This window comes from Pungitius pungitius, chromosome 8 (assembly GCF_949316345.1).
Source record: "Pungitius pungitius chromosome 8, fPunPun2.1, whole genome shotgun sequence".
NCBI lineage: Eukaryota > Metazoa > Chordata > Actinopteri > Perciformes > Gasterosteidae > Pungitius > Pungitius pungitius.
In genome coordinates this window covers 6,018,701-6,040,085 of record NC_084907.1, presented here as the reverse complement: position 1 = coordinate 6,040,085, position 21,385 = coordinate 6,018,701, and the positions used below count along the sequence as shown (strand labels likewise).

The following is a 21,385-nucleotide window of genomic DNA, read 5'->3' as shown; positions in this document are numbered from 1 at the left end:
AAAAAAAAAAAGATCAGGAGGTGTTTGAGGAGGTAAATGTCAGTCGGAATTTAACAAGGAAGTCATACCAGATTGGGTCACGAGATACATGTATTTAGAGAAAGATAACGAGTTGCTTAATTAGGGAAGAGGGCGAGTTGTCTTATCAAAGCCTTCGGTGGCGCATCCAGTTCAGTCAATAATTTTTTTTTTTCTCAATTAGCTGAGTTTTCCATGAAGCATTTTCCCAATGCAGCATCAGCGCTTATGAGCTCCAAGCGACTGCGGTCCGAATCTATAATGATGTGATGGCCACCAAGTACTCTGAACACACTCTATTCCCTGCATCAATACAATCAACATACAAGACCCGCGGATCATGTTCAACCAATTGGATTTCTAAAAGTGAGCAAGTTAACCAAAGCCCTTTATAATGTCAAATTTAATAAAAATTCGGTGCGTTGCCAAAAAAGTGAGCGATGGCTTAAGCTCACGGCGTCCCTGCATTGATTATCGGATTCTTTGATGTCTGCACACAGACAGAGAAATAAGTCCCGTCCCAGGGTTACAAAATACTGCTGACAGTGAAGGTCGAGAGTTTATAGCAGTGCAAAGCTCTATTGTACTTTTCATGTTTCTAAAGAAAATTCCCCAGTTGCACCTACCTTCTCACTCCCGGCTAAGTCGACCAGGTACAACTTGCCACACAGCTTCAGCTCCGTCTCCACGTTCTCTTGTTTGATGTTTATTAGGAAGATGCTGTGACTGCGGGAACTGTGCTCATTCATGTCTGGATAATAAAGCGAGGGGACGAGAAAAAGTCATTCAATTCATTATTTACCCCTAGACGGACGTGTAAGGAGATGTTCCCTTAGCACTTCATTATACATTTCTCTCCTTTGCATCTTGAAATGGCGAGAAAAAAAGAAGAAGGATATTCCGACATGAAACAGGATATTAGGGTGAAACATAGCAAAGATTCAAAGTGTGACCCACTGGTGACAGCAACATGTCGGTTGGCCTTCCCTTCATCTATCACATCCATCACTTCCTCGGGACTCGTGACGAAGCGCTCTGTGCAGCCCTGAGCGAAAGAAAGAGGTTTTATTTTAAACGGTCACACATATGAATTTCCAACCATAGTAACGTAGATGTAGAAATGGTCCTTTCTTAATTCGTCTTGTTTTGGGTCTGTGCCCTCTTTGAATTCACTTATTGTATGTCGCTTCGCATAAAAGCGTCAGCTGAATGAAAAATGTAAATGTAAATGTGGACGGTGAGCTACTACAAAACTATTTGTTCCCCGAGGTGGACACATACAATTGGTCTCTTATTCAATTCAATAAATTCACTGTCACACAGCAAACCAAATGACCTCACACATCATTCTCATCCTGTCCGTTATACGACAAAAATTGTTTTTTTTAAATGCACTTATAAATAAAAATCATATTTCTCATAATGTTGAATCATTCATAACAGAAACTATTTTGTATGTGGCGAGAGAAAACTGAATCGTGTCAAACTACTGATGACTCACCTTCACATAAGGAACTCTGTATTTGTCTTCGTGCACCGACAGGTTGGTTTTTGTCACTAGGGCGTAAGGGAAAGAGGTCATTGTGCATTGTGTGTGCAAATCAGCATGCAAATATGTGTTTGTTACTCTCAGCACAACTATGATCCAACCTGACCTGATGTTTCCCCTCTATGAAGCCAGACTCCGCTAGTGCGGTGCGAGAATAATGGGCGTCTAGCTATCTGTGTTTTATGGAACTGAACTATTTCAGATCACTGTGAGATAAGGCAGAAGCTCGTGACGGAAACAAAACACTTTTTTTCTTTGCAAAACCATTCGGCTGGCTCAAACTTCTGCATTTGCCATTCCACGTTGGAAAGTCCTGTCTCTTTTTCGATTATGATTACATTTCACGGTATGGCGGAGGCTAATTTCTTTTTTGGAGACGTTTTGTACGTTTGTAGGTGTCTGTGTTTGTGTGTTTCAACACACTACAGCCACCTTTTTCCCTTGCAAATGCCTCCACAGGGTGTTGTTCGCTGTGCCGCGATTCACTGTGCATGTCGTCGACTCTTTCTTGTGTTCATGGCTGTAACTCCCCCGCATACAAATGAAGACATTCCCCACCGCCTCGGGCTCCATTGAAGATGGAATCACTAGGATGCTGCCTACAGCTTCTTGTCCGGGGCCTCTCCATCATTTTATACTGGTTATCTATCTGGGTGATAACACTATGAACTTTACAATGGTGTGGTGCATCTTTGTGTACTACGCTTAACACTACAAAGCTTTGAACAAAAAGAGTATTACGTGTAGATTTTGTGCTTTCCAAAATGAAAACGGTTTTGTTGTTGCACTTCATCTACTTGCCAACTGCAAAGAGCTTTTAGCTTTACTGTCTGACGTTTGATTGATGTTCAATTCAAGTATATTTGAATGGCCCTATAATCTTAGCTCTAAATAGTTTATAAAGTTTATTTTTTAACCCCCAAAACACGATCATGTTTCAGCGCTGCATCACGTCTGCAATCTTCATCTGAAGCTGCATACATGGGCAACACCCTCCACTAACAAGGTATCACTGTGTATAGCCTCAGGGTTTAGAGATGAAAACGATGTCTATCCCTTAATATTGCATAGTAATATTTTTTTAATCTGGATTTTGGCAGAAACCCAGTAAATTTTATTTGACACCCTTCATAAGAACATAACCACTTATCCGTATTCATTTAGAGTTTTAAATGTCATCCATCTACTGGAGGGAAACTGTACAGTATTAACAAATGTGAGTTTCAGAGCAATAACACACCATCAAGCAGGTCCCGGATTTTATCCATGTAGATCTCAAAGTAGGAGACCTGCAGCAAAACCAAAAAATATGACGTGATCAAAAACATGTGGAGGGTAATCGCTAATCTGAAAAGGATGGACAGAAAAAAAGTGATACAGATAAAGAAAAGATGCAAGGGATGATTATTGTGCAAATAGATAAATTGGCGTAATCTGTCATCCTCTGGGTTCAGGAAAAGCATTAACCACTGCTAGAAGACTGTTGTGTAAAAAGGCAAAAAGCGCAACAACAGTAGCAGGATTATCACGATACATATACATTGTGATTTATTGATGCTTGGCCTTCGTGCACTCAGCTCATCCATGTGACAATTACGTAAGAGGCTTGAGTTGAATACCCACCGAACGTGTCGAGTGAGAACTGCACCAATTCATTCATTAATAACCACAACATGGAAAACTCACACCGACCTTTATGTGAAATTCTAGGTTCTCATCCATGGCAAATATATGTTCAAAAATGTCCTCTGCAATCCGGGGAATGATTCCCATTCCCTGAGGATCGTGAAGGTTCCCCTAAGAGAAGACAGAGAGGAGATGAGAACGTGTGAGCGATGAATTAAGCAGAGAGGATAGTAAAAGAAAGCAGGGCAGGGAGCCGGCTGAATTGAAAGGGAACAGGCTTGTTTCCCGGTGAGAGTTGTAAAAGGAGGTTATTGGCCACAAAAGGCCGGGAAAGAGAGATAGTGAGCATTGACAGTGATTTTGGGAGATTCACTGTCAGAGGAGACCAGATGAGGTACTGTGTGTGTGTCTCATGTGTATGCGCTACAGCAAGTGGTCTATATTATGAATTATTTAATGATACTGTACCTCCATGGTGTGCGTTTTTCCAGAAGAAGTCTGCCCATAGGCAAATATTGTCCCATTGTATCCACCCAGTACATCTGTAATAAAAAAAACAACACAAAAAGCATTTTAAAGAAATAAGAACACAGTATGAGAAGGACCCAAGGCAGAAAGAGAGCAAAGCATAATGAACAGAAAAGCCCCTACACAAAGACAGATCTCTTTGACCTTTGTTTCGATGTTTATTGAGACTGTGCCACACAAAGTGTCTGTGTGCACTAAGAGCTCTGTGGTATTTAAGCATGGTTAGTTGCTAAATTACCCACTAAATTGCTAAAACCTGCTGTTGTCACCAGGAGTCACCAGAAGGCACTCAGTGAAGTACCAAGCAATAATAATAGTTTCATTTTTTAAAGCGCTTTTCTGGGTACCCAAAGACGCTTTACAATGTAAATCTAAGACAAACGTAGCATGTCCACTTGTCTTTCTCTCCACTTATCTGAAAGGAGCTGCAGTGAAACCTACAAATCCCCACCAGTTGAGGTTATAAAGGAGCACGCTGCTGTATATCGTATTGCTGACCGAGTCTAATAAAACCCCTAAAGTGAAAGTTAAACATAGATTAAAGGAAAACACTTCACCCTGAGAGGCCAACTGACACAAGTTAGCTGACCACAGACAAATCACAAAGGCTCTCAGAGAACACACAGAGGAATCCTCCTCCCCGTCTCCTCCCCCTCCTCCTCCCCCCCCAACCACAGCCTCCTCCCTCTCCTCCACCACTCAGCAATATACCTTCCACTGCCTGGTCGTGGTGAGAACCAAAAAGAGCGTGACGCATTACAGAACCAAGAGTTGAGGATCAGTGTGGGAATAAAGGCAGCCAAAAGAAGAAGAAGAAGAAAAAAAAGCGAGGACGTGTCTACAAACTAGCTTTCTAAGGCCTTGCTCCCTCTGATTTTTAAACCCCTTCCAATCATCATGCCTTTTATTTGGTCTTTCTTTGGCCTACTTGTTGATCTCCCATTCAGTGAGTAATCTCCCCCCAAATCAATCTGTTTTCATGCTCCTTCTGGAGTTTTTTGAATGGAATACCACATTCACAAATGACAACCTTGACAGGGGTGGAAAAAGTAGACGGAAGGCGGCATGAAGGAAATGAGATTCAACGGTAGCTTGGTTCCGTTTGATCTCTGGACCTCTGGGCACGCCGATCCTGCTGTGCTGTGATAAGCATGCATCTTTGTTAACCTTTGGGATGTCCATAATAACCGTAAATTGTGTGACCACATCAAGTCATGGAAATTGATGTCCGCACTCCTTTCGAGGAGCTGTTGATGCATGCAGTCGGGGGAATAGAGCGTAAACATGACAAAGCTAGCAGGGGGGGGGGGGCGGGACACGGAAGGATATATTGATTCAAGGCGTCTGAGCTCTGTCATTCAGCTTTCAAGTCACCTTGGAATTAAAATAGGGAAACCCTGTTCACGTAACTCACCTTTGACGATCTGCTTGGCGCAGGTGTTGTAGACCTGTATCTGGGTGGTGTTGGTGGGGAACACTTGGTCAAACACGTAGGACTTCCCCTGTGAATAGCAACACAAACGTGGTCAGCTATGACAACACAGTTTAGAGACGCTGTGACCGCCTGTTTGTATCTGCCTTGGGAAGAGTGAGAAGCAGAAGCCATATGGGTGCGTCAGAGAGAGCCATGGACACTGTACACGTTGTTCTTATTACTAATGCATTATAATGACAAATTGCCACAAAAGAAAGGTACCACATCAATATTCCTTTCATGGACGCTGGGTCCATCTGTGTGTATTTCCCCTGAATAGCAGCACTTATCCCAATAAGTGGCCCATCTCTCTGATTTGAGTGATGTGCATCCTGTATTTTTGTCTGATTTTATCTGTGTGTGTTTTGTCCTAGTGAGAGACAGTGGGTGTTTGCGAATGAGTGCAATGCACCGTGAAGCTTTGGGCGAAAGGCTGCGCAACCTCAAGAGAGACAGAGAAAAAGATCGCATCCGAGGTGAAGCCATTAGAAGCAGTGTGCAAGGGCTTGAAGAGTAAAGTGATGCAACGGGGGGGTGAGAAATAGAGTGGAGGAGTACAGGAGAAGAGTGCAAATGAAGAGAGTGCATAAGAAAGCAGATGACCTAAAACCAGCGATGGCATGTGAGAAAGACAAAACAAGAGAATAACACGCAAGGAAAAGGTTGTTGTTTATTTTTTAAACATTGGGCCAGTTACAAGGCTGTCTGACAGCAATGGAGCCTGTTAGTCAAGGGAGCCGACAAGCTGACTATCAGCCAATAAACAAGTCAAACAGCCAACCGGAGATGTACTCATTGAACCCCCACAGACTCAAGATGAGCATCCATCTTTCAGTGAACCACGAAGCCACAGATCAGCCAAGAACTGGTGATGATAGTCTAGTCTTCGAAATCAAACACGCATGGCTGCCAGTAAGCACTGTGTGTGTGTGTGTGTGTGTGTGTGTGTGTGTGTGTGTGTGTGTGTGTGTGTGTGTGTGTGTGTGTGTGCGCGCGTTGGTGGACAGAGGGATGCATATGTGTGTAAAATTCACAAAATCGGCTTGTGCAATTGTGCAGACAGCCTTCACCGCCCACAGACCCTGCAGACACCGATGGTAGAGGAGGCTATCTATAACCTTCACATTTATTCCCCTTGTGAGGCATTGGATGCAAACACTTTGAGGCATGGCACAATGTTATATATTGATTTACAAGTTTGTACACTGACTGTTCAGAAGTCAGTGAACTAAGCTTCTTTTTTTTATATATAATTGTTTGATAGCCTGACAGTTAAGGGAGACAAAAAGTTTTCAAGCCAAACCATGCAGTCACTAGTTCTATTTATTTAATTGTCAAAATGTCCATTGTATCAAACTGCATGATTTCTCTTCAAGTGAGACTTGACAATTTGTAAGTTATAAGACATAACACAGCCAGACTTGGAGCTCATTTTTGGTGTTGACCCAATATGAAGAAAGGAAAAGTGACTCAGCTTTTTCTCGCCTACAGAAAGGTTGCTGACTTCTTAAATAATATTTCATCTTTTGAGTGCCAACAAGCTCCATGAATCCTGCACCTTCCTGCCCATTACATACTTACATTTAATACTTACATATTTACATTGTTTTTACTCTGCTCACGAAATGCCCGTGTAAATTATAGTAATAGTTTATAGTAATAATTATCTAGCAAAAAGGAAATTAAATTGTTCTGCCCTTTACTTAAACGCTATGCAACTTAGGAGGATGATTTAAACTGTTGTTATGTTCGCCTCAGCAGTCTAGGATATAATATAATTGTAGCACCCGTATCACCACTCTGTGAGTCACTCACGTGAGAATGGGGGGTGCTTGAGTTCGATGTATTAACGTGTATAAAACCGTTTTAACAATAAGCTACTTAATAAATAATGAGACCCAGAGATGGTTGTTCTTTTATCAAAAGTATAACAATTAGGGTAACACCCTTGTTTATTTTAATACAATAATTACTTTCCCCCCCAAACACAACATTACCAAACAGACAGAAATAAATGACCAAACTTCCCCAAAACGTAAATAACAAACTCAAAATGTAGTGATACACCCAAATAGTATCAATGACGTTACCTCAAAATAAGCTTACAACAATAACAACAAACATTCCCCCCTCCCAAGTGTCTTGCAACCCGTATTAGCCAATGCGGTGTTGGGCCCAACCACACACACGGCCACACAAGTTCCAGTTACTTACGGCACACGAGAGACGAGAAAAAAACACGTTGCCGGCCTGTTCGGTCCGACAACAACTTTGAGTGCGATGCAATCCCTCTCAAAACATTGAGTGCGCTCAAACTCCGGTACGCGATGCGATCCACCAGACACTCCCGGCCTCGACCACAGTGCTAGCAGGCTCAGCTCCCTCGATGGCGACCTCCGCTGCGTCTTTCCCGCTCCGTCCGACCGGGTGTCGGCTTCGGTCTTTCCGCCGTTTCCGGGCTCACAAATCCACCGAGTCCGCGTTCAGCTTCTTCCAGCCTCCCGCGCCGGTTTATTCCGCCTTCGCCTCTCTTGCTAGCGTCTTGTTGCTCTCTTCTTCCAACGCTGGCGTCCAGTCCTCTTCATGACCCCTCGTTTTTTTTTCACACCCCCAAAACCTTCCAGCACTTTCTAGTCACGTGTCTTCCCAACCCAATGACCATTGGCTATACAGCGTGAATACCTAGCTGACAAATAATACTGTAATATACAGTAAGTAATAAAAGGCTTTATATAACTCCAAGACAAATAAAACATCTCCCTATTATCTGTTTAATATAAAATAAACATTTAGTTGGTTTTTTCTTTTAGGCAGGCCACTCATTTTAGAACGTACAACTATAAGTCCTAAGTTCACCAGGGGACTACACTCTCCCCCTTCTGGACAATTTTGATGCCCTCATCAAAATAAACCTTAGAGGACTCTAATAGTCGTCCTGTCAAAATTAGAGACCAGATTAGAACAAGTGTAGCACAACGCCATGGGGTGGCACCAGAGAGTTGGACATAGACCGCTCCTGGAGTCTCCGTAGAGTCCACTTCCCACCAACACTCCATGGCTTAGGACTGTCACAGGGTGGTCACAAGGCTTGCCCAGTTCATCGTAGCTCAGCTTGACCACTGGACGAATTACTCGTTTTGAACTTGCTAGCTTGTCCACTCTCAGCTTGAGTGTCCGGATAGAGATTGACGCCTGCTCCCCCCTCTAGAACGTCAACTTCTGGGTCAGCGTTGGGAGGCAGGTTGATCAGATTATTGACCGCTGGCTCTATCTCAACCGGGTCGGGGACTTGTCTTTCAGGTTCAGTGACAATTGGCTCGGCTTGCTCCCGGGACAGTTCTGGACACGTCAGCAACTTGTCCCAGTCTAACTCAATGGGGCTTGGCATGTATACTTCGTCATACTCTAATTCTGAGGACACATCGTCATCTTGGCTGGTTGTCGGTCCCCGTTCTTTTGTCTTTTGCTGCAATGCTCTGGTCACAGGTCTGTGTTGTGCCCCCACTTCACCTTCGTCGACAGGTAATCTCACCAGGTAACCAATGGGTAACAGGTGGTTACGATGAATAGTTTTTTCGGCTCCCATGCCTCTCTCTGGCTTGATCTTGTAGACAGGTAAGTTGGGTAGCTTCTCCATAACAATATATGGTGAGGGCCGCCACTTGCATTTCAATTTGTGCTTGCCTGTGACTCCAAAGTTTCTCAGCAGCACCCTGTCGCCTTTGTCAAGGACTTGTTCTTTGACGTGCTTGTCGTGCGCTTTTTTATTTCTTTGGTGATTACTGTCTGACGATTCTGTTGCAAGACGGTAGGCTCTTTCGAGATCTTTCTTTAGCTTAGCAACATACTGATGATAGGACTTGGTCTTTTGATCCTTTTGGTCCTCGGCCACGCCAAAACAGATGTCTACCGGTAAGCGAGCTTCTCTGCCGAACATTAGCAGGTAGGGCGAATACCCAGTTGCGTCGTTTTGAGAACAGTTGTAGGCATGGACTAACTGACTGATCTTTTGACTCCATTTTTGTTTCTGCTTTGGATCAAGTGTGCCCAGCATTGACAAGAGCGTACGGTTAAACCGTTTTGGTCGCGGATCTCCCTGAGGGTGGTAAGGCGTGGTTCTTGACTTACGAATACCCAACATCCTCAGTAGATCTTGGATCAGGTTGCTCTCAAAATCGCGGCCTTGATCCGAATGTATGCGGGCAGGGAGTCCGTAGTGTACAAAGTAACGCTCACACAGTATCTTGGCAACGGTGACCGCCTTCTGGTCTTTGGCTGGAAAAGCTTGGGCATATCGAGTAAAGTGGTCAGTCACTACAAGGATGTTGGTGAAACCTTGGGAGTCTGACTCAAGTGACAGAAAATCAATACAGACTAGGTCTAGAGGGCCTTGGCTGGTAATCTGTTTTAAGGGAGCAGCTCTCTGAGGAAGGGCTTTGCGAGTGATGCATCTGCCGCAGTTTTTGATGTACTGCTCCACCTCAACTCCCATTTTCGGCCAATAGAACCGGTTTCTGATAAGCTCAATGGTCTTGTCCATTCCCAAGTGACCGGACTCATCATGCAGAGATCTCAGGACCATCGGGACATACTCTCTTGGCAGCACCAGCTGCTTTACCTCCATTCCATTCTTCTCAACCTTTCTGTAGAGCAGATTGTTTTGAATGAAGAGCTTGCTTACTTCTTTGTTCAACAGGACAGAAGTTGGATTATTGGGGCTGGTGAAAGATAGACCACCACAAAGCGACTGCTTGACTGGAGCGATAGTAGAATCAACATCTTGAGCGGTGACCAGGTCTTGGTAACTGAGCTGACTCAAAGAACCGAGATCCAACCAAACTGGGGAGGCAAAGCACTCTGGTATACCATCAGGTGACACCCCAAGGGACTCAGCAATAGTTGTGGACTCCGTTGGAGTTTCACAGCACTTGATCTGCTTGCACAGGGCTTGAACACTTTCAGTCGGTACAGTTTGCCAGCCTTCTTCTGTGGTCGGACAAGGGTTGCGTGACAGGGCTTCGGCGTCGATGTTACTGCTGCCAGGCCTGTACTGCAGGGTGAAATTGTACGTGGCGAGTGCCGAGAGCCAGCGGTGACCTGTCGCATTAAGTTTGGCAGTCGTGAGAACATAAGTTAAGGGGTTGTTATCAGTCCTCACGGTAAACTGTGCTCCATACAAGTAGTCGTGGAACTTGTCCACCACTGCCCACTTAAGTGCCAAAAACTCAAGCTGGTGCACTGGATAGTTCTTCTCAGAGGCACTCAGCTTGCGGCTTGCAAAAGCAACAGGTCTCAAGCCCTCAGCGTACTCTTGGTTGAGGACAGCGCCTAGCCCATGGAAACTGGCATCAATGTGAAGTATGTAAGGCTTGAGGGGGTCTGCGAATGCCAGCACAGGTGCATTCGTGAGGCAGTGGATGATCTTTTGGAATGCCTCGGAACATGACTGGTCCCACCGGTCCCCAAAAGGCTCATTGACTTTGTAGTAGGTCTTATCAGATGCTGAGGTAGACTTGCGTGTCTTTTGGGTGGGAGGATACCCTTTGCACAGCTCTGTAAGTGGTCGGACGATGATGGAAAAGTTTTTTATAAACCTGCGGTAGTAGCCGCAGAACCCCAGGAACGACTGCAGATAAGGAAGGTCGGTTGGCGTCTTCCACCGCGTCACTGCCTCAACTTTGCCCGGGTCTGTGGCAATACCGTGCTCAGAGACGATGTGCCCGACATATGTGACTCTTGAGCGACAGAACTGGCACTTGTCGAGGGACAACTTTAGTCCAGCCTCTTCAAGACGAGCGAGGACTTTGAGGAGCCTTTGCTCATGCTCCTCCAGAGTTTCGCCGAAGACAATGAGGTCATCTAGATAGACGATGACTTCAAGCATGTGCATATCACCGACTGCCTTTTCCATAAGCCGTTGAAATGTCGCAGGGGCCCCTGTAATTCCCTGCGGCATCCGCTCAAATTGGAAAAATCCCAGGGGACAGATGAAAGCGGTTTTGTCTTTGTCCTCCTCAGCCATTGGGATTTGGTAATAGCCACTGCGCAGATCCAACACCGAGAACCACTTACTGCCTGACAAATAATCAAGAGCGTCGTCGATGCGTGGTACAGTGTACTGGTCTGGGATAGTTCTCTGGTTCAGGGTGCGGTAGTCGATGCACATACGAAGTTGACCATTCTTTTTACGTGCAAGAACAATTGGTGAAGCATACGGACTTCTTGATTCTTTTATGATCCCAGCCGCCAATAAACCTTGCAAGTGACGCCGAAGGTCATCCAAATCCGCAGGGGCAATACGCCGAGATCTCTCTCTGAAGGGAGTGTTATCATTCAGGCGGATGTGATGTTCTACCCCTTTAGCCAGACCAACATCCCACTCTTCAACAGAGAACACCGGGGAATGTCTGGAAATCTTTTGACTCAGCCTCTCTTTGCTAATGGGTGACTCACTGAAGTCCAACAAAGAAGGATCCATAGCTGGAACAGATTCCACATTAGGGTACGATGCATCGGTCACAATGTCAGCGACGTGAAGGTGAGCGATCACAGTGCCCATTGGAATGGCAGTTTGCTTCAGAGACTCATTACGCAGTAGCACCAGGAAGTTGTTTGAATCTAGCATCTTGGAGAACAACACAGTTGGCTGGACAAGTACACTTGGAGGAAGGGTAGGTGAGCGGGCTCGTTCAATGATGAGAATGCTGTCTCTGATGACTTGTGTTTCTTTAACTTTGCAGGTAGCAATGTATTCAGTGCCAGGGGGAATGCTGAGAGGACCAGGCCCAGCCCATTTAACTTCAGCCACAGACAGGTCTTTGTTGCCTTTTATGGTCATCCCTGCAGGAATGGGTAAATGGTTTTTCTCTGGCACGTGGATGTTGAGTGACTTTATGTCCTCCAGGTCCCCTTTCGTTTTTCTGGACTCAAAAGGCTGAACCCCCCTAACGTTTGTGCCGATCAGGACAGGTATAGTCTCGGAGCAACGTGGATCAGGGCACACCAAGGCCAAGACAGAAACAGACTGGACCTTGTGGGACTTTGATTTCTTTGGCAACTCCAACTCGATCTGGATGTACCCTTTGTACGGGTAGCTGCTCTCTGACTCACTTAGGCCCCATATGGCTAGACCGGTCACAGAATTTAACTGAATGTGTGATAGGTGTTTGGCATACCAGCTGTCGAAAATGATGGTGACTTGCGACCCACTGTCCATCAACGCGGTGCAGGGGTTGAAATTGATCCTGACCTGAGCAGTGGAGGGCGGTCCCACGAGTCCCTCGGGCAAACTGTGGGTCTGTACATTTACCGCGCTTCTCCTGACACTGGCATTTGTCGTCTTGGTTCTTGTTTCGTTTTCAGATGTGCGGTTCTGTTTGGACTTTCTTTGCGCTTGCAGCAGCTTCTGAATAACTTTGGGATAGTTCTCAGGAGAGGCACACTTGGTGGCAAAATGCCCGTCTTCTCCGCAGCGATAGCAGAAAAAATCAGTGGGGTCTCTGGCTGTAGCAGGTCTTTGCTGCCAGGGTTTTGGCTGGGTCTCTTGTGGGCAGGGCTCGGTGGCAGGACCGTACTTGGGCTTGACTGACATGACAGAGACTTGTTTTCGGAGCTTGACTACTTCTTTCTTTAAAGCTTGAACGTTCTTGCCACCGTTCTCTGCCACCGGAGTGACTGAGAGCAGTGTGCTCGTAGAAAGGTGACTTGGCGGCGGGGAAAGAGAGTTTACTTACTTGGTCTCTGAGTTGGTGTATTTCAGCTCTCAGATCTCTTAACTCTGTGTCAGAGGTCACAGTAGCACTTTTAGCGTAGACGGCTTTGGGCGGATGAAGTCTGCGACGTGAAGCTTCATGCTCCTCCTCCTGTCGTATCTCATTCAACAGCTCAAGAAAAGTGGGAGGATTGTTTCTGCGCTCTCTCAATCCGAGATTTAGTATCATAATATCAGATCTGATAGCCCCTTTAATGAATTGGTCAAGACGTGCTTTGTCTGCCTCTGATGACTGGAGTACACCCTTTTTGACAACTTTATTTAGGATTCTCTCCAGGCGTCTCAGGAACTCCGAGAGTTTCTCGTTGGGGTACTGACACAACATTCTGAAAGCAAAGTAAAGTTCCTCACCGCTTTCTGGGTTGCCAAAAGTAGTCTCTAGAATGTCAATGTATTCCGTAGAGGTTGCAGATGGGTTGTTGAAACAGACAGCTTGGAGAATCTCCAGTGCAGGACCCATTACACTTTCAATTATTCTCATTTTCTTTTCTCTTTCAGGGCGATCATATTCTTCAATTAAAAGTCTAGCTTGCTCAACCCAGTTTTCCAACTGTTCCTCTCCTGGGGGTGTGGGCATGACCCCTGAGAAAATGCGCAGTCTTCTGTAAAGATTGTGGTCACTGTGTGGGGGCTGGCTGCTCCTTTGCAGGACATCACCAACTGCTCGAATGATAGCTTCAGGAGTTGAGGCTTGCAGTGGGGAAAAAGGACTGGGACTTGGCAGCGGCACATTTTGAGCATCACCAGCTGCCTGAGCTTGGGTTTCTCCCTCCTCCAGAGAAGGTCCAACGATCATCCAGGCCTTAGCAGACCCCTCAGGAAAAATATCAAGAGGAATGGCGTCGGTATCCACATTCTCCCTGCACTCACATAGCACAGTTAGACTTTGAGACTTTGGGTCATACATTCTTCCTCTCACCCTGACTCTCCCGAGTGCTTTGACAGTCTGCATCATTTCCTCGATGAAACCAATTTCAGTGTCCGGAGGTACATCTTTAACCAGCAAGGCTTTCACCGGGTCTATTCCTTCTCCAACACACCAGTTCTTCAACTGAGCCATCCCCACGGGTTGTGCACTTACCGTGATCACTTGTCAGAACTAAATTTGGTAGGTTTTACTTGTAGGTTAACAGCTAACCAGCTTTTGGTTTTAAACTACTTTTTAAACAAACTGTTTAAATCTCTGGGTCAAACTAAAGTTAGAGCTAATTTAAATTACAGTCATAAACTAAACTAAGAATCCCAGCGGCGCCTCCATTTTATGTAGCACCCGTATCACCACTCTGTGAGTCACTCACGTGAGAATGGGGGGTGCTTGAGTTCGATGTATTAACGTGTATAAAACTGTTTGAACAATAAGCTACTTAATAAATAATGAGACCAAGAGAAGGTTGTTCTTTTATCAAAAGTATAATAATTAGGGTAACACCCTTGTTTATTTTAATACAATAATTACTTTCCCCCCCAAACACATTACCAAACAGACAGAAATAAATGACCAAACTTCCCCAAAACGTAAATAACAAACTCAAAATGTAGTGATACACCCAAATAGTATCAATGACGTTACCTCAAAATAAGCTTACAACAATAACAAACACTCCCCCCTCCCAAGTGTCTTGCAACCCGTATTAGCCAATGCGGTGTTGGGCCCAACCACACACACGGCCACACAAGTTCCAGTTACTTACGGCACACGAGAGACGAGAAAAAAACACGTTGCCGGCCTGTTCGGTCCGACAACAACTTTGAGTGCGATGCAATCCCTCTCAAAACATTGAGTGCGCTCAAACTCCGGTACGCGATGCGATCCACCAGACACTCCCGGCCTCGACCACAGTGCTAGCAGGCTCAGCTCCCTCGATGGCGACCTCCGCTGCGTCTTTCCCGCTCCGTCCGACCGGGTGTCGGCTTCGGTCTTTCCGCCGTTTCCGGGCTCACAAATCCACCGAGTCCGCGTTCAGCTTCTTCCAGCCTCCGGCGCCGGTTTATTCCGCCTTCGCCTCTCTTGCTAGCGTCTTGTTGCTCTCTTCTTCCAACGCTGGCGTCCAGTCCTCTTCACGACCCCTCGTTTTTTTTTCACACCCCCAAAACCTTCCAGCACTTTCTAGTCACGTGTCTTCCCAACCCAATGACCATTGGCTATACAGCGTGAATACCTAGCTGACAAATAATACTGTAATATACAGTAAGTAATAAAAGGCTTTATATAACTCCAAGACAAATAAAACATCTCCCTATTATCTGTTTAATATAAAATAAACATTTAGTTGGTTTTTTCTTTTAGGCAGGCCACTCATTTTAGAACGTACAACTATAAGTCCTAAGTTCACCAGGGGACTACATAATATAATAACATCCCTAATCCCCTGCACCTCCAGGTATTACATATGGCTCTGCTGCTTCTCAGTCTTTTAAATGACACGTTTAACAACAACCTTGACAAAAGAAATCTCAGTGCACCCATCTGAATCGGTGGCTGGAATAATAATCTGTCTTCCTTTAAAAGGTAGGAATTAAAGGATGTATTAATTTGTAATGTTAAACTTAATGTTCCTTTTTTAGTCCACAAACAAATATGTTTTGTCAAACTCAATTTGAACATTTTGTAGTCCTTTCCGCCAATTTGTGCACAACACTTACGCATTGTAGGAGGCACAGTTAACGTTTTATTATTTATACTAGTGCAGTTCTTGTAGCTTTCTCAAGAACAGCTCTTACCAACAACTTCACATTCAATCCACGCACTCTTGGTGAGCCCTCTTACTGGATGACTTCAAAATACTTCACACGCAGTTCAACCTCGTCAAGAAACAAACCCTGGGAATTTATTATTGGCTATGATCATTAGTGATGATTAGTAATAAACTTTCAAATGAGTATTCAGAGAAGTATAAGCAACTAATTTTCTATAACATCTTCTTAAGCTACTGTGACAAAGTACAACTTTGTACTAGCCACCATGTAGTTCCATATTGCAGGTTACCCAAAGTAAATGGATAAAACCAGAAGCAGTTACAGACAGTCAATAGTTTATTCAGTCTCTTTGCTTGTACTTGGCAGGGGTAACAAAGCATAGATCAATTAATTTACTATACATCATGACAAAATACTAGGAAACACAATGAGTAAACACATAACATAGGCACAGAGAACCCACCCAAGTAATTGGTTGTACTGCTGAATTTACAACGGACAAATCAGCTATGCGTGATTTCTGATATACTCATGCACATGCTAGTGAACACTGCAAACGTTAAAACACCTAAATTAGGTCACACGATGACATCAAGCAAAATCACAAAAAGAAACAAATTATATCAAAACTCAATCATTAAGAGTGTTTACACTGTAAGCGTTGCAAGGGCAGAGAAATGCCCGCTATATTCTTACAGTAGAGCTATACCAGAGTTGGGCCCACAAGGAGAACAGACATCAACAAACAGTACAAAACACGTGGCTTTAACTGCTTAGTATGCCAAAGAGAAAAGAAACAAAACGAAACGAGGAAAACAGTGGTCCGGCTACGAATGATGATCGTTTGTAGATCTATAACACAAATTGTTCATATTAGCAGATATTGCACATTTTCCCAGTACATCATTCCTCTACTACTCACAAAATTGAGAATAACTAGAATAAAAATTAACTAATTAAAATAGGGCAGTATGATTACATTACACGTATAGTAATCTGACCAACTAATAATATGGCCCACGTCACAGTCGCTTTGCCAAGGTGAATGCACTTAAAACCATGCCTGAATTGCCTACCTGGTCGTCCTTTGTTAATTCCAGTGAAAAGACTTTACATGTGCGTCTATGGGTCTCGCGCCACCACAGTCAGACAAACCAAGGGCTATGAGGAGTAAGACACACACTAGTGAGCTGTATGCCTACTAATAACAAAACACAGGGCGTAACATGCACGGCATACCGTAGCTAATCAGAAATAGTAAAAAACCAACTAAGCATAACCGCTTACCTCCTAATGCCCAATGTATAGTTTGGCAGCCTCAAATAGCGTGCCAACCAGCGACGGCAACATGAAACTCAAACAATTCCCGAGGTCATTTCCTGGTTTATCAAGCCGGATGTTATGGGCTCATTAGTCCTCATCTGGTGCACCTGTGGGTGCCAGCCAATACACGCCTACTTGGGCCGACCCTATCACACTACTAAAAGTGATCCATTTCAAAATAATGTACATTGAATTACTTAATTCATTCAATCATTACTTTAATATTGAAGCTGTTAAAGCTGGAGATAATTTCAACTACTTTATATACTGCTGGTAGTTTAATACAAAATGATGTACCACTAATCAGAATCCCTGAGGTGCCGAAACCTGGCAAAGTACTGAACAATAAAGCCCTCCGAAATCTAGGGGAGTAGAAGGTAAGTGAGCAATTCAAGCAGAAATCAGCATTCACTGGTGTTAATGATCCGTAACTCATGGGGAAAAGGCAATCACTTACAGTTAGTACTTTGAGATTCCCGCTGTTAGGACCTGTAATCTGAGTCTGAAATGTGAAACGATAAGAGATGACAGTTTGAGACTATAGTTCAAAGCAAATTGATGTTCTACTTAGTTTTCCAAATTTGGGGATCACTTATCTGAGCAAAATTCAGTGTCTGGCAAAGCGTAGCTGGACTAGTATGATCAAAAGGAAGGCCAGTATTAGAAGGAAGATCTTCATAACACTGGCATGGCTCATTATTATTATTATTATTATTATTAAGTGAAAACACAGCAACCACAGGCCTGTTCAGGGGGATGAAGATGAAGAGGAAGGTCAGAGAAGGTGAAGGAAAAAAAGCGATGCGTTGACCTCATCCAGTATAAAAAAATAGTCGGCATCCATCAGCCCTGCTGGTGAGCTGATTTAATGAAATTTCAGTTTGTATCCTTATGGTTGAAATGCACTTATCGTGAATCGCTTTGGATAAAAGCGTCAGCTAAATGACATGTAATGCAATGTAATGTGGAACTGCTGTAAGAGATGCATCCCATCATGAGGGATACATTCTCACATATAGACTCAGCATCCTGAGGATCTGCTAGAAAAATTATGAGCTATTCCTTTGACCCGAAGGCAGCACAGCAGAACTCATGTCTCCTTTTTGGGAGATTTTTTAAACGTTTTTTCATTTAGTTTGAAGAGTCGGAAGGACTTTAGTCCCAAGCTAGTGTTGATGTGTGATTGTCAACAAATCGTTTTTTCCTCATCTGTAAAAAACTGCATCACATCTGTGGAGCATATGAGCCGGAATAAAAGGAAAACCATTAGACACGTGGTCAGTGAGTAACACCTGCTGGTGTTAAAATCTGTTGTATTCACCACTGCACTCTCTTTCTGAATGCATTATGGATGAATCGTGGTTCCCTCTCATCGTTAACTCTGTGGTGGTGCACCAGGACGATGATGGGAAGCAGCTTTCCGTGAAGGTCCCTCCCGTCATGTTCAAACCGGTGACCGAATCTACAGGGCCGACATCATCGCCCGTATCCCTTTGAACCGCTTCGCAGCGGTGCAGAATTTAATGTCATCAGCTCAACAAATGCAGAAAGGAATGACTCCAAAATGTCAGCGTGCATAAATTGGTTCATTTTCGTTCACAATCTAATGGATCCGTCGACCTCACCTTACTTCTCCTTCTTTTTCTCCAGATTGCAGACCTGATAGAGCGTAGTATTCAATCAGCACCTTAGCCTCAAACCGCTCGGGATTCAGATAAAATCACAACACACCCACACATACAAACAAACATATACACACATGCATACACACACGTCTACGCACTCACAAGGACACAATCACACACAACAACACCTTTAAATTAAAAAAATATTTAAATGAACCCAGTCCCAAATTAATAGTTGAAGGTGTGGAAGGAACATACTGTATGTGATATATGTGAATATGTGACCCGATGGGCATTTGGCAGCTTGTGTGCTAGCCCAGGTCTTCAGAGAATGAACACATGAATGGGTGAGTGACAGCTTGAGCTGAATATCAGACAGCATCATTACACTGTGAAGCATTGAGTGGGAGCACTTCGCATTGACCTCCCTCTCTCCGGTGCTAGCTTCGCATAAAATAGTGTTTATGACAGCAGAGACAGTTTGGCAGAATCCAATCTTCAATTCATAATAATATTTCACCCTCCTGTGTTTTAATAAGCCAAACTGATTAGTTCTTCCTTCCAAATGCTGTAATCACAGCTGGTACAAACAAGCTTCCCATCAGAACTGATTAAGGCTGCATCCACCACCAATGAGTCATTTGTAATGCAACACAGTATGTGCATACAAACCACATCAAACAACAGGCCAGGGCTGTAGGAGGGGGGGGGGGGGTAAGAAATCATCATGATGTGGTCTTCACTAGAGTGAATGAAATGAGTCGGTTATATAAGCTGAATGAAAAAACAGTCCTTTGCCAATCATTTTTTTTCCCTTGGCTTCACCGTTAAAACCCTAATCTGATCCTGTGCTGCAAAAAGAGAATAATAGCTTGAATGTACAAAATAATCTGTGAGCCCGCTATCTGCGTATCAATCTCTCAGCCCTCTGTTTAAACAAGTATGGTTGTTTAAATACGTGATCTAACGTGCATGCAAGCACACGCGTGTGTGAGCGCGTGTGTGAGGGTGTGTGGACAATATAGTGAATTACGCTTATACATGCAGACGTTGTACATGGCCGTCAGCTTTGTGTGATGTCAAACACCCACAGGCCCTGTCCAGCCTGCAATTATCTGCTGCATGCCAAGAAACAAAAGAGGTGCTGGGTTGGGGGCAAAGAGCGTGCGAGAGAGAGAGAGACCAAGATGCAGAGAGAGTGAGGTAGGATTAAAAACACCATCATCTGCGAGATTCATTGACTGTGAAAAACAAGCCTGAGCTTTAGTAGAAACATTCTAGACATGTTAATCAGCATGAAGGGCAACGGCAACAAAAAGACGTACAAAAAAATTCAATCAAGATCAAGGCTGACTGAAGGGGAATGCAGTTGACTGAAGGCGAGACAACTCAACGGACAGTTTACAAGAGGCGGTGAAAGAAAGAAGAGAGATGGATGAAGGGTTCCACAGCAGCTGTGGAATTTAGTCCTCTGGTGCACAGGGCTCGACACCCTCGACACCAACAAAGGCCCGTCTTTAACCCGGAGGGCTTGGCATGAACACACCTCTAATAGACACATACAATGTACAGACACACCTGAACCTTTACTTATGTCAGCAAACAATGACTTCTCATGAAAGGAGTTACTCTTTCTGAGATGAATGACAAACAGTTTGCCCCTCAGTTCTCAGAAACAGATCCTCCCATCTTGATTATTATGCCGTATTTGGGATATTGATTTTTACTCTATAATTATTTCAATAATTCAGCTTGGTAAGGAGCTTTTTCTTGGATTTAGGTCACTCTGCAGATTGAATTAAATCCATGTAACATGATTATTAGCTTGCTAGCCGTATTGCTAATACTAGCTACCGGAAACGCCGGTAAAAAAAAAAACGTGCTTTTCGTTTGCCCTCATTCAAAAGCTTTGAACGGCACTCTGCCATCTCATTTTTACATTGCTATGTTTGGAGGTCACATTTTTAGCCTCTAAAACTAATCACTGAGACGCTCGGGTAGCTCGTATAGCAACACACACAGTGTGAGAAGGACTTTATTCTCCAAATAAATCTTTGCAGAGCAAATAGTTGCGATATTAAATCTTTTTGGTGAGTGGGTAAGCATTTAGCGTTTATCTTGTTTAAACAATCAACAGATTCCTGTAGTGTGCTGAAAAAAACCTTGCTGGCTCAGTAAATTCAAGAAAGAGGAAGGCTGATGCGCTAAAAGGTTAAAAAAAGCATTGTTTTTAATGTATTTGTTATGCTTCGAAATGTGAGTGCAAATATAATTTTTTTTACAAGAAAGGTTAAGGTGAGCTCATCATCATGGTTAATCAACACTGACTTCTTCAGTATAAAGCATCACTTTGTTGTGTTACTGTCACCATTCACTCCAACCTCTTGAGGATTTTGTGCCGCTATTACCTCAAGCACCATTCATCTCTGCTTCTGACAGAACAACAGGTTTTATTCACACATCCACAGAAGGTCACTCGTCAGCAAAATGCAAGCTTGGCTCATTTTAAGTTGAACAATTCACCAATGCCTTCCTTTATTTGGTGAGGACAGTATAGTAACGACATCCACATACAAGAAAAGGCCAACGCAGAAACCCCCTGCTTCTCTACATGGTGAATAATTGGTGAATGCCAATACTTGAGGCGAGGGAAAGATACATCCCGAACAAAGATTTCACAACAAAAGCCTTCCTCCTACTGAGAATAAACACGGTAACTAAATATTTCAAAAGCCAGAGCTGGATGAGACAAGAAAGCCAGGCGTGCGTTCCTC

General features: G+C 44.0%; 1 protein-coding gene across 2 annotated transcripts in view; it reads right to left on the bottom strand.

The window, feature by feature from the left end:
* Window positions 1-21,385, bottom strand: part of kif5ab (kinesin family member 5A, b) — a 56,523-nt gene that overhangs the window by 25,856 nt on the left and 9,282 nt on the right. For both annotated transcript variants that reach the window (XM_037490846.2, XM_037490847.2), the window contains exons 2-8: window positions 5,136-5,223; window positions 3,662-3,735; window positions 3,260-3,364; window positions 2,808-2,856; window positions 1,520-1,575; window positions 976-1,063; window positions 645-769 (exon numbers count right to left, since the gene is read on the bottom strand). In XM_037490846.2, coding sequence (XP_037346743.2) covers window positions 645-769; window positions 976-1,063; window positions 1,520-1,575; window positions 2,808-2,856; window positions 3,260-3,364; window positions 3,662-3,735; window positions 5,136-5,223 — 585 coding nt within the window. The remainder of the gene's footprint in view (window positions 1-644; window positions 770-975; window positions 1,064-1,519; window positions 1,576-2,807; window positions 2,857-3,259; window positions 3,365-3,661; window positions 3,736-5,135; window positions 5,224-21,385) is intronic.